The 12,571-nt window shown below is 44.4% G+C and overlaps 2 protein-coding genes across 10 annotated transcripts in view; one reads left to right on the top strand and one right to left on the bottom strand.

Moving 5' to 3' along the window:
• The window catches only part of gpatch8 (G patch domain containing 8), a 28,716-nt gene extending 23,249 nt beyond the window's left edge, over window positions 1–5,467 (top strand). For all 9 annotated transcript variants that reach the window (XM_053442955.1, XM_053442956.1, XM_053442958.1 and 6 more), the window contains 2 exons: window positions 29–159; window positions 414–5,467. In XM_053442955.1, the coding sequence (XP_053298930.1) occupies window positions 29–159; window positions 414–4,317 (4,035 nt within the window). In that variant the 3' untranslated portion in view covers window positions 4,318–5,467. The remainder of the gene's footprint in view (window positions 1–28; window positions 160–413) is intronic.
• A 696-nt stretch (window positions 5,468–6,163) lies between these two features.
• Window positions 6,164–11,939, bottom strand: gosr2 (golgi SNAP receptor complex member 2). The gene is made up of 6 exons (XM_053442964.1): window positions 11,739–11,939; window positions 11,490–11,554; window positions 9,210–9,318; window positions 8,259–8,391; window positions 7,991–8,131; window positions 6,164–7,509 (listed from the first exon to the last, which is right to left on the bottom strand). Exons 1-6 carry the CDS (start codon window positions 11,765–11,767, stop codon window positions 7,348–7,350), a joined length of 639 nt encoding a protein of 212 aa, XP_053298939.1. The 5' UTR covers window positions 11,768–11,939; the 3' UTR covers window positions 6,164–7,347.
• Between the last annotated feature and the right edge of the window lie 632 nt (window positions 11,940–12,571).

Here is a 12,571-nt window from a genome sequence, read left to right as displayed (position 1 = left end):
GTCTTTGTCTTGCTTTTATGTATTGCAGAGGCTTAAAGAGCTGAAGCAAAGAGAATTTGCTCGTAATGTGTCCTCACGTTCACGAAAGGGTGGAAAGAAGCAAGAAAAGATGCTACGCCGATTACACGAGCTGGCTGAGCAGAGGAAACTCCAGGATCGGTAAGAACTTATTTTTGCAGTGCCCTCTGCTGGCTGGATAATGGCACAGTCTGTTAAGCTTATGAGACCACATATTAAGACAAAAGATAAAGATGTATTTATTATTTTAACAAATGTTAATCACTGTAGGTCAAACCTGTATGTGTGGTAGACATGTTTCCCTAAATAGAAACAAATATTTGTCAGAGCCCCTTATCTCTTTAGTTAGAAACATTGATCCCACATCTCATTGTATACATGCTTCTGTGTTTCAGTACTCCAGGAAGTGGGCCCATGTTCAAACCGACCACAGTGGTTGTGGATGGAGAGAATGCAGAAGATGGTGATAACATGATGCCCGAGAACCCTGCTTTGACAGAAGGGGCCCTTGAAGAATCATTGACAGAAAAAAGTGGGCAAACCTCCCCGAAGCCTGGCCCAGCCATCAGCTTCTCTCTAGGAAAGAACAGCTCCTCATCCCCGACCCCAAGTGGTTCGTCAAAAGTCAGTGTTTCCTTCTGTTTTGCCAAGAAAGCTCCAGTAAAGCTGGACACGGCGGCTGCAGTGTTCGCTGATCATGGTGAGGAGGCTATGGAGGAAGACGAGAACCAGGAAGGGGAAAAGACAGCAGAACAAGAGGAGATGACTGGCTGCGGAGCAGAAAGCCCGAAAGAAATATCAATAGGGGTTGAAGTAGCCGAGGTTGGTGATCCAGCAGGGATGGAAGAGGTGGAGCAGCCTGACGATGGAGGCTCTCTAGCCTCCACACTCAACAAACTGAAGATGATGATGAAAAAAGAGGAAGGATATGCTGGACAGGAGCCTCAGTACTATCACTATGTACCTCCAGCTCACTGCCGGGTAAAACCTCACTTTCAGTTTTTGCTGTTCATGAAAGCCACTGATCAGTCTCTGATCAAAGAAGAAGAAGAAGAAGAAGACGATGATGATGATGATGACGATGATGATGATGATGAGGAAGAGGGGCCAGAGGAAAAAAAGGGTGAAGATTGTCCTGAACAGACAGAATCCAATGCAGATTGTAAGACTGATCAAGAACAAGATCATGAACTAAATCAAGAACCAGGAGATGCCCCTCCAGCTCCTGTCCCAGACCAAACTCCTCTTTCGCCTAACGTGCAGACAGAGGAGGTTTCTTCATGCGCAGTAGACACAGCTTCTATGGTACCTACTTCACCTATACAAAAACCAGAGAGCACACAGGAAATTCCAGATTCAAATTCAGGCCCTAAAATCCCCACTGGACCCTTCTTCCCAGTTCTTAGCAAAGATGAAAGCACGACCCTGCAGTGGCCCTCTGAGCTCCTCGAATTCACAAAAGCTCAGCCTTCCCTGTCTTACAGTTGTAATCCTCTCTACTTTGACTTCAAGCTATCCCGCAACAAAGGAGCGCGTGGTGGTAAAGCAGCAAAGTCCACAAAGCCTGAAGAATCTGATGACAAGGGACAAGAGGTAGCGACCTCAACAGCGGAAGTAGATTCAACAACCAAACCTGGGACCAGCACTGGTAAAGATAAGCCATTGACTAAGGGAGAACCTGGTAAATCAGAAGGTGATCAGCCAAAGCCTGCAACTGACAGCAGTAGTGTCAAGAAAAAAAAGAAAAAGAAGAAGCATAAGAAGTCTGCGAAGCACTCAAAACACAAAGAAAAAGCAGCAGCAGCAGCAGAAGGTGCTGAAGGAGTGACGGAGGCAACACAAGAAAAGCCCAAAAAGAAAAAAAAACACAAACGGAAGAAAAGCAAAAACAAAGCTCCTGATCAGGATGAGGCAACAGGTGATGAAAAAGATAAAACAAAACCAAAGTCAGAAGATAAAGCTGTTTCCTCCTCCGTTCAGCTGACACCTGCAGGGGGAGGAGCTACAGGAAATACAGGAGTTGAGCTGGGGAAGAGGAAACGTGCTACTAAGGAAGTGCCTTCCAAGTCTGGAGCTGAGGAGGGAGTAACCAGAAAAGGTACCGATAAGGCCAATGCTTCAGAGGAGCACAGTGGCCCCAAGAGACAAAAGACCGACTCCAGTGCATCGCAAAGTGCCTCCTGCTCCACCTCAGCCAAGAAGAGTCCTGGTCCAGGTAGACCCCCTAGCAGTGAGAGTGAAGAAGAAGGCGGCTCAAACACTCAGCGCTCTCGTCATCACAGGTCAAGTCCCCGGGAACAACGCCGCCACCGTAGTGAGGAATCAGGGCGGTCCCGTAGTCGTTCATCAAGACGAGGGGATAGACGTGGCAACAGTCGTCGGCGCCATCGTGGCCAAACCTCCCACAGTCACTCAGACTCCAGCAGCTCGGAGCGCTCCTCAGCAGGCAGCAGTGCCTACAGCCACCGTAGCCGCAGCTACTCTGACAGCTACAGTGACTACAGCAAAGAGGGGCGCAGACGGCGGCGCAAGCGTTCGTCAGAGTCAGAGTACGAGCGGAGAGGTAGCCGAGGGCGCAGACGATCTAGGAGACACCAGCACTCCTCTTCTTCCTCAGATGACTCTCGCTCACGTTCACGCAGCTACAGCCGCAGAAAAAGGCACCGACGGCACCATCGGAGCAGTTCAAGAAGCTCCAGCAGCTGGAGCCGCAGCACCAGCGCAAGATCCCGGAGGCGCAGCTACAGCCGAAGCCACAGCTCAGCCAGCCGCTCATCCAGCTCCGCCAAAGTCTCCCCTCAACGACGAGGCCCTAGGGGTCGAGGTGACAGTGACGCACAACGCAGAGACTTTAACCGCTCAAACATCTACCGCTCCCAGTCTCCACGTTCATCTTCATCAAGAGGCCTTAACCGCAAGACCCATTCATCCAGCTCACAGGCTCTGAGGCCTGGAGGATCCAGAGATGCAGGAGAACAGAAAAACTCCCTGACAGCACGGCAACTTCTGGAGAAGATTCAGTCCAAAAAAAGTTCAAATGATTCTGGCACTGGAACAAAAACTGGTCTCAAGATTAAAGACCCTCCTCAGGGCTACTTTGGTCCAAAACTACCCCCGATCCTGGGAAGTAAAGCACTGCTTCCACTTTTTGGTAAACTGCAGGCAGGGAAGAAACCAGTGATTCCTTTAACCAGACCAGATGAGGGACAGAAATCAGGAACGGGGAAGGGCTCTGAGGCTGAGAGAGAAGTTATCCTGGTAGAGCCTATAAGAGAGTTCCCTCCTCCACCACCACCTCCAGCTCCACCAGTCCTAAAGGTTGAAGAGGCTCCACAGAGCACAGTGGTACCTGAGGAGACGCAGCAGCCCACTACAGAAGTCCAAGTGCACCAAGAACCCCTGCCATTGTTCGAACAGGAGCCTTCCATAATGATGCCTCAGTACCAAGCAGATTCAGGACAGGACCCCTCACAGAACCCCATGATGGAGTCCCTCATGCCAGAAATGCAGCAGCAGCCCCCAATGCACGCCTACCCTGCTTATCCACCACCCAACCTGGAGGAGGACTGCATGGAGGCAGAGGAGGACGGACTGGCTCCTCTAGAGAGTCAGCCCATCACGTTCACACCGGAGGAGATGGAGAAATACAGCAAGCTACAGCAGGCTGCACAACAACATATCCAGCAGCAGCTTTTAGCCAAGCAGGTCAAGACGTTTCCCTCTGCAGCAGCAGCTGCAGCCGCCGCTGCAGCAGCAGCTGCCAACATGGCCCCGGCTCACCCTCCACAAGCTCTGCAGCAGATCCACATTCAGCAGCCAACTATGTCCTTAGCCTCCGGCACATCAATCACCACAATGCAACACGCCATCTTGCAGCACCATGCTGCCGCCATGGGCTTACACCCAGGACATCATCACCACCACCACCACCAACACCCGGCACATGCCCAGTTGGCACAGGTACATCACATTCCTCAGCACCACCTCACCCCCATCTCCCTCTCTCAATTCGGCCACTCCCTGGGTCACACTCTGGGACACCAACTGCAACACGCTGGGCTGATTCCTGCACACCCAACAGCCTTCCTCTCTGGTCAGCCCATACATATTATCCCTGCTTCTGCACTTCATCACTCCCCTTTTGCTCTGCATCACGTCCCAAACGCAGCCCTCTACCCCACACTCTTCTCACCTCGGCCCTCACAGGCCGCTGCAGCAGCAGCTCTCCAGCTCCACCCACTGCTACACCCAATCTTTTCTGGGCAGGACCTCCAGCACCCACCTAACCATGGCTCATGAAATTGAAGGAGTTAAGTCACATCTCTGGTGAAAAGACTTTTTTTTTCTGATGAAGTCAGACTTGCAGTCAGTGTAACGAGATGCTCGTCAAACCACCGTTTTACAGGCCCACACAGTGCAGTAAGTTGTAGCCACAAAGTGGTGCTGCTTGTGTTGGCTTCAAAATGGACACTAAGACTTTTCTCATGGTTTGCCCTGTACTTTTAAAGGCAGGAGGTCAATTTGAAGCGATATTCCATGTAGGGGGAATATTAACACGAACCAATTTGTTTGAATGACGGAACAGAGAAACCACTGGAGTTTTGTTATTTGTTTTCCATATAAACATATTATGATCACAGTTTTTGCTTATATTGGTAGCCAAAGAGAGATGTAATGGCTGAAGCTATAAGCAGGATAGGTCAGAGGAGGAAGTGGCGGAGGAGGTCAAACAGCTTAGTCTGTAATGTAATTTTCATAGTGATGATGCTTTTTTTGTTCTCATACGACTACTCGCTTTCTATTGGATCCCTGGTCTCTAAATAATTTGTAATGCAGTAACTTGTACATATATCAGTGTGTAATGTGAAGAATCCCACCAATGATGACCATATGTGATTATAGCTACGATGTCCAAATAAGCATGACATTGTCATTTAGGACCCCCCCCTCTGTCTCTCTCTCCAGGGGAAAAGTAACGCAGGGGTTTTTAATATCCCTAATGCTCGGAGGTAAAGATCATGTTCTCTGTTGTGAGGGTACACCTGAATTAATTGCACTGAAACCTGTACATCAAAATGGTGCTTTTGCATCGTGTAACAATAAGATTGTAGTATTCTGCAATAACTGTATTTTTCTGTTTTTAAATTATTTTCCAAAATGCTCTTCAAAAGAAGGGCTGTGTTATTTTCTCTTCCTTTGGTGTAATTTTGTAAATAAAACTGCTGTAGATTAACCTATTAACATTCTAGAGGTTTGAAACTGCTGTGGGGATGGGGGGGGGGGGGGGCAGGATGACAAGTTGGATGGAAAATAGACTCATGTCTTTTTCCAAGGTTATTTCTAAATTACCCCCCGGCTGGGATGGAAAAGGATAATGATCTGTCAAACAGTAGCAACGCTGTATTTTATAAAGACTTACTCTGTTTCAGCAAATAAAACATTGAGTTCATGTGTTGTTTTTCCATGTTGTAGATAAATGAAATACACACTTGATCTAAACACTGTTTACATGATCCAGCTACCGACCTTATTCTGAATGAGACGATTTGATGATATTTATGCGAGTTGCTAGTACAATACCCCATTCTTATTCCTGTCTATAATGCCACTTGTTTACACTGGAACCCAGAGTGTGTGTTGTCAAGCAGTTGGTAACTGCTCTATGTTGAAAAATGATTTGAAAACTCCTAAAGGAATTTTATGATTAAGATGTATTCATGTCTATATAATGCGACTAAAGTGTAGATAACTCCACAATTCTTGATTAGACGAATATCTATTCAGAGAATACTGTTTGAATGGCAGTGTCTTATCCAGCATGTTGTTCATGGGGTTAATATCTAAATATTGGTTTCCATGTAAATGTGTCTCCAGTCTCAAAACTGGGAGTAAGAGATGAGACATTTGTCACATTTAACTCAGAACTCATCTGGGTCATAGTCCCTGCATAGGTCAGTGTTGAATATGAAACACTAGATGGTGCCCTAGTTTCCTGGAATAGACGTGTGAAAGCAGTAAATCCACAGCACTTGCGTACACTGGTGTTCACACCCCCTGGTTTCCTATAATGTCGCTTACACTGAAAAGAAAACGCTGCTGTAAATAACTGATGTTAATGTTAATAACACATTAATTAGATACGAAGGAAATGGAACATGTTTTATTCTAGTAAGGGAATTAAATGACTCACATAGTGAGCCTAGACAGGCATGAATCAATGAGAGGGTACATAACAATTATAAATTAATGGCTGCTTCCATCGCTTTTCTCAACAGATGTTTGTGACAATCTGGTGCTTAAGATACAGTTGCCACTTGATCAGGTTCACTTAGCTCAAATTAATACAGTCTGATGAATCAGTCCTGCAGGGAATCTTAACTTCATGAAGGTTATAATGTTAACGTTGTGTTACCTCTGCCAAGGACATTATGTTTCCATTGCTGTTTATGTCTTTGTCAGCAGGATGACTCTTAAAAAAAAACTAAACCTATTTCCATTAAAATGTGGACGGGTAGGGAATGACGCAAAGGAACAACCCATTCAATTCTGGATCAGATCCAGAAACCTGTCTTTAATGGATCCACTGAACGTTCTAGTTGAAACTGTTTTGTTGGTTATACTGTGTGATCATTTTGGAGGCTGTAGATTGAACTGTGTTGTGTAACAGAGATTTGCTCTTTTCATGTTAATGAGGGAAGGCTTAATAACACAAACACCTCTGGGATGCAATACTGTTCAGAAACCACATCCTAAAAATGGTCATACAGCCCAATCAACACATTTAAAAGCCTATTTCAACATTACAACCATCATTTCAGAAGAATTTACTGCAGGATTGTTGCATTCGACTTCATTACTGAGACATTAAAACAGAAAAGATTCTCCAGGGAATTTCTGAAATGTAAAGAAATATGGATCATTACGAGTGTTTCCACAGTAATATTCCTATTTCTCTATTGAACTTTGTGTTCCATGGCAGAATGACACGGACAATGTTAGGATTAAAACAACAAACAGCTTTTCATTTTCACTTTGAAATATCTGGTTGAAGTATTTTTAAGAAACCTTTGCTGTACAGTCACAAGTGATTTAGTTTCAGAGTGGTTTTGATAAAAAATTAAATAAAAGATTATGGTCGTGTGCCAGTAATCTGAGGAAAGCAGCAGAAAGTCCAATGTCCTCTTGGAATTTCACGTGGAATAAAATACTGTTGTAATGGCAACATTTATTAAAAAAAATGACTTTATTTTAATCGCTAAAAATTTGCACTGCCACGCTTCATATCACATGGGGCAATGCGCTGCAGAAATGTCCACAACCGATGGACGGTCAGCCCAGGTATCTGATCACCAGGAACATGAAGATGCAGGTCAGCAGCATTCCTCCGATCATGATTAACTTATCTTGGGTGGCTCGCCTTTCTATGAGTCTCATCACTGTGTTTGACAGCCCTAACATGTTGGCCACGTCCAGCATCTTCTTATGGGTCCCCTGTGTGGAGACGGAACGGCAACGATCACGTGTTAGATTTCAGATACAGCAGCCAGAAACACACACACACACATTGTTTTGGAAGACAAAGGCATTACATGGCGACACGGTAATTATCTTCGCCAATTCATCGGATTAAGAGAGACGTCGCGGGGCCAACGCCTTCCCTGACGCGCCGCTCCGTCAGTTTCTCATGGCTAGACAACCGGGCCGTGAGTGCTGATCAGCAGACACACCCTGATAAGACGAGGCCTGAAGCAAAACCAGGAAGACCATCTCCTCCCTGGAAACAAGGACTCACCCTCCAGCTGAGCGTACGCACACCAACAATGAGACTATTGTGATCAGTGTAGACACCAGAAACTATCACTGTCAATATCATTAAATCTTGAATCGTGCGTGCTTACTTAAGGAAACAAAAAAGAAAAGTCCTCAGCTCTACAGATCTTATCAAATAAAAAATAAAATCATAGGAACGCACCTTCAACGTGGATCTCTGATCTCTGATACCGTTGAGGATGCTGCTGCCGCTGCCCAGGAGGTCGTCCATGCCTCTGTGTGCGTTGTGCAAATTGGAGTTATGTTGTAGGGTCTCGTCTATGGGGATGGAGGTATCTGCGTCCTATTGAGAAGGAACAATGACATTTTAATTCCACATTATTCAGCTCGAGACATTTGTACCCAGTGTTTGTGATTGTGTTTCTAACTTCTCAAGCCACAATCTGAGCGTCTTCAGTTTATTGACTTACGTTGGTTGTGAAGGTCCGGGTCATGAGCTCCTCCCTCTCTCGGTCCTGGGCCTCTCTGGCGTAGCGTCGGTGCTGAAAGTTTTGCAGAGCAGTGCGGAGGTGTTGAACATCATATTTGAGCTGGTCCACTCGCCTGAGAAATAGAAAGGAATACAGCCCAGATCGTTGAGTCTTACAAAGCAAATACTTCAGTTCCTTTTAAAATAGCCTGAAAGGGTATTTCAATTTTTTTAAGGTTCCACTTACACACATCTCAAATTAGTTCTGATGGTTTTTGTATTTGATTACATGCCTTTGGGAGATGTTACACACATATAAAGTAACAATAAGCTTGTTTTCAACAGTAGACTGCACTGCAGGTAGATTATTGGTCTTTAGCTACAGTAGATAGGAAGATTTTAGCAAAAACTTAACCCAATTATTATTGACTCCATCAATTTTGTTGTTTTCTGAGTGGTGATAAAAAAAAGGTATTTTAAACTCAGCAGGACCCGTGACAAGCGCTCCCCCGTCCGCTCCATGACACTACTCATTGCGCCACATCTTAATTCTCACTGTTCACGATTGCTCTGGTTGAAGAGAACATTTATTTTCCCTTAAACCACTTGCAGCTGGTGTGAAGGGTCTCCCACAGTCTCCCCCATCTCCTGAGCTTCACTCAGGCCCCTCTACAGCGCCGCTGAGATCAGAGAGGAGCTGCAGGATGGGACGGTCTGTGTCCCCTTAGGCCTGTTTACCCAGCTCAGAAATGAATCTTTGCCCAATGCAGCAGGAATGCTGGTGATGACGGGACTTCTGAGGAGATGTTTTCGTAGAGCCACGTCGCCACAGGGCAGGACCGGGGCTGCCTGTCTCATCCTCTACACCCTCCCTGTGCCTTTATGAGATATGGCTCGCCCTGCCAGCTCTGGGGCTTTAAGGTCACCATCAATTGACTCGCTCCAAACTCACAATTTGGCGTTCTGACGGCGGTTTGGTGGCTCCTTGCTGGCCAGGATCTCGAGGCGTTCTAAATGGTTGAAGATCTGGTCAGTTCGAGCCTGCAGGTCATTCTCCAACACTTGAAAAAAAGAGAGGATCGGGAAAAAAATGGCAATTAGGGAAGGAACACACTAAATCATATTAGAGGTGAAGCTGATTATTAACAGCCATAACTTAAAATTCTGACATTTGAGATGTTGTAGGCAGCAAATAAATGAACAAAGATGATGAATCACTTTTTTTTATTGATTGACTAATGAATTACCTGACTAATAATCTTCATCGGATTTTCTTACACGTCCCTTTTGGACTTTCTGCTTTCCCACTTTCATTCAGTGGTTTTATTGCTGAGACTCTAGGTTTCATTCCTGCACATCTTGCCATGTTAAGATCCTTGCCTTTCACCACTGGAATTACCCTCTTTCATTAGTAGGTGTATGACGTAAGCATGCTGCATCCCCCCCTGGCGCTAAAATTCAAGTCAATGTCATATTCTGAAGAAGGAGAAGAGAGAGGGGGGGGGGTTGTCTACTGCCTGGCTCCCACCATTATCTGGAAGACGCCCTCCCAGCCTCTGTCACTGCACCCACCCCACCGCTTCCTGTCCTGGCACCAGACTCGCCCAGAACCGATCAGGCAGGAACCAACCACAGAAAACAATCAACCAGGGAGACACCGGCCCCTCCTGCAGTCCTTCTGTCACAGTGGGTAACAGGCAGCCATAACAACGAGCGAGTAGGGAGCAGAAATTAGGATTTTGAAGGAAGTGGAGTGGAAGTGGTGCCTTCAACACTGAGAGAAGTGGGGAGGGGGGTTGAATGTGAGACTCATGAACTTGTTTGTTTTTCCCCTCGTCATTTCCCTTTTTTGTAACAAATAACAGCAACAACAAATAAAGCTGGAGTTTGAGAAACAAAACACAACAATGACATCACAGCAGACGGGAAACTAGTAGATAAAAATATAAATTTAAGAACAGGTACAGTTTAGTTAGTTAATTTGGATATACTGTGTGTAATCTATTTCAGATACTAACTAGCTAGGCACTCAGTATAGCGCCAGCTCTCTACTGTCAATCAGTCACCTTATGACACCATATTTAAATTCACTAAATATCAGTCCCCTAAATGCATTATTTCACAATGTTAAAGAAAGTAGGAACGTATTCCTGGCTCCATCCCTTGATCCAGACCTCCACCCAAATTGAATGGGTTCTTTCCTGACCTTGGTTGAAAGATGAGTCAGAGGTCAGGGAAGGGGAGAAGGATCAGGAGCTGATTTATTTTCACTTTCTTTAACATTGTGAGACAAGGCGTTTTTCAACATTGTCATAATTTTATGGATAATAATTCATGGATCTTGATGAAGTTAACTTTTTTTTTCTAAAGTCACTGGTACCAGCTTCTCTGGTGGGCTCTGTGAATCTTTCTTACTTTTCCTAAGATATTAAACCGATCATCTTTCTGTTGTTGCGTTGCTCAAACAAACCAGTAGTTTGAGTTTTCTGTTAGTTAAATCCCTTTTCACACAGACACTACAGAGAAATAAGATTAAACACAAGTTAACTCCAAATGAGAAAAATGTACTAAGTTTCTAACAAATCATTTTTTATCAGCTTATACAGAACCACTTGATAAAGAGTGAACCTGGAGCTTTATCTGTTTATAGTTTGTTGGTGATCAGCAAAACGTACGTTAGAAGTTCTCATTATAAGTACTGACAAGCTTCAAGTAGTCTATAATAATGTGTATTTTAGAAACTGATCAGGTTTAAATTTATAATCTTGATTTGAAAAGGAACCAATCTCTCAAAAAAAAATGTTTTGAAGAACAACTTTTCAATCTGGGATGCAGTGGTGTTGGCGTATAACCCATCATGAGTTGAAGATACTCACGTAAAGTACCTCAAACATTTACTCAGGTACTATAATTGAGTAAAAACCTTTAGTTACTTTCTGGCTCTTCAGCTCAAGTCTTTTCTTTAAATGAAAAAGACACATATAGTGGCATGTCTTTTTTTTAATGCCGACCTGGAATCAATGCAGAAAATGATTTCGAATTTTTGGACAATCCTAAGGTCCTCTTAGAAGTATTTACAGTCATGGTAGACACTGTATTTCAGTGGTGAAGGTTCCTAACAACTGTGTTTTCATCAGTTCATACAGAAGCACGTGATGTAGAGTGAACCTGGGGCTTTAGCTGTCAGTTAGGTTTTATTTCAGGGGAAATAACGGCAGCTCTGACTACTCACAGTGCACCGACTGACGGTCTGTCCTCTCCAGGTTTCCCATCAGAGACTGAACCTCCTGGATGTGCCTGGTTCACAACAGACAAACACCAACACGTGACGCATGAACATTAATGATCATCAGTGAACAACAGCAGCAGCACCAACAATTCCTCATTTTGAGTTTGTTACAGTTAAACCACTCAGCTAATTTCCTTTTTAGCTAGCTGCCACTAGCTTCTGACATGGTTCCACGGCAGCAGACGCACTCACTTGTTTGTCTGGTGGTAAAGTGTCTCCATTTTCCCGAGCTGTTGAAACGCTCCGCTTACTCTCTTACTTTGTGTCGTGGTTTTTTTTACAGCAGCTTTATTCTGACAGGTGGCTAGGCTAGCTTGCTAGCTGCTAGCTAACGGTTCAGGATGGTACACGTCATCAGCTGAGCGTTTGTGTACGGAAGTAGGAAAGCGGAAGCTGCAATGCGTCACAGGACAGAGCAGAGAAGAAAGGTGAAGAGTTCTCACTCCGCCTGGATTTATTTTGGGGGAAACTGAGTATGTGGAGTCTGTTTCTTTAGCTTGTTTCGAAGCCGGTAAGTGTTTATGTGTAAAGTGTTTACATCTTACACAACCTGATCAAAAGCCCTTTTTTAAATGAATATATGTTGATTCGATGTTTTGTCTGCTAATGATCTTTTTCTGAAGATACACCACCTAGTGTCATTACAGCTCAGTAGCACACAGACAGGAAGCCTGATACGAATTTCCTAGTTTGTATAATTTGATTGAACATTCTTGGTTTTAAATCCTAAATGCTGTGATGCACAAGGTACAGTAAGGTACACAACTGAAGACATATGACTAACACTCACTAACATCAACTGGTAGTAGGCATTAATTAGTGCGGTAGAACATACAAGGGATATACACCATCTTGATCTATATTCTAAAATGTATTTTTTGTATAATCCTGATCTTGTAAAGGGACCCTGTTTAAAAGTTCAGTTTATATAGAACTCATTTGTTTTTTAGCGAAGATCTTAATTTTATTTTCTGTTTGTTATCGATTAACACACAGAAAACCTCGGGAATGGTTGTATCCTATCA

The sequence above is a fragment of the Pleuronectes platessa genome, chromosome 16, assembly GCF_947347685.1.
Source record: "Pleuronectes platessa chromosome 16, fPlePla1.1, whole genome shotgun sequence".
NCBI lineage: Eukaryota > Metazoa > Chordata > Actinopteri > Pleuronectiformes > Pleuronectidae > Pleuronectes > Pleuronectes platessa.
The sequence above is the reverse complement of the archived record's forward strand: the minus strand, read 5'-3'. Positions and strand labels throughout refer to the sequence as shown.

Excerpts from the sequence above, each read along its gene's own strand:
- gosr2 (XM_053442964.1), bottom strand. The coding sequence starts at position 11,767 with ATGGAGACACTTTACCACCAGACAAACAA. Across the intron at positions 8,392-9,209 it reads CGCCGTCAGAACGCCAAATT|GCGAGTGGACCAGCTCAAAT; the intron begins GTGAGTTTGGAG and ends TCTATTTCTCAG. Across the intron at positions 7,510-7,990 it reads ATCAGAGATCCACGTTGAAG|GGGACCCATAAGAAGATGCT; the intron begins GTGCGTTCCTAT and ends GTCTCCACACAG.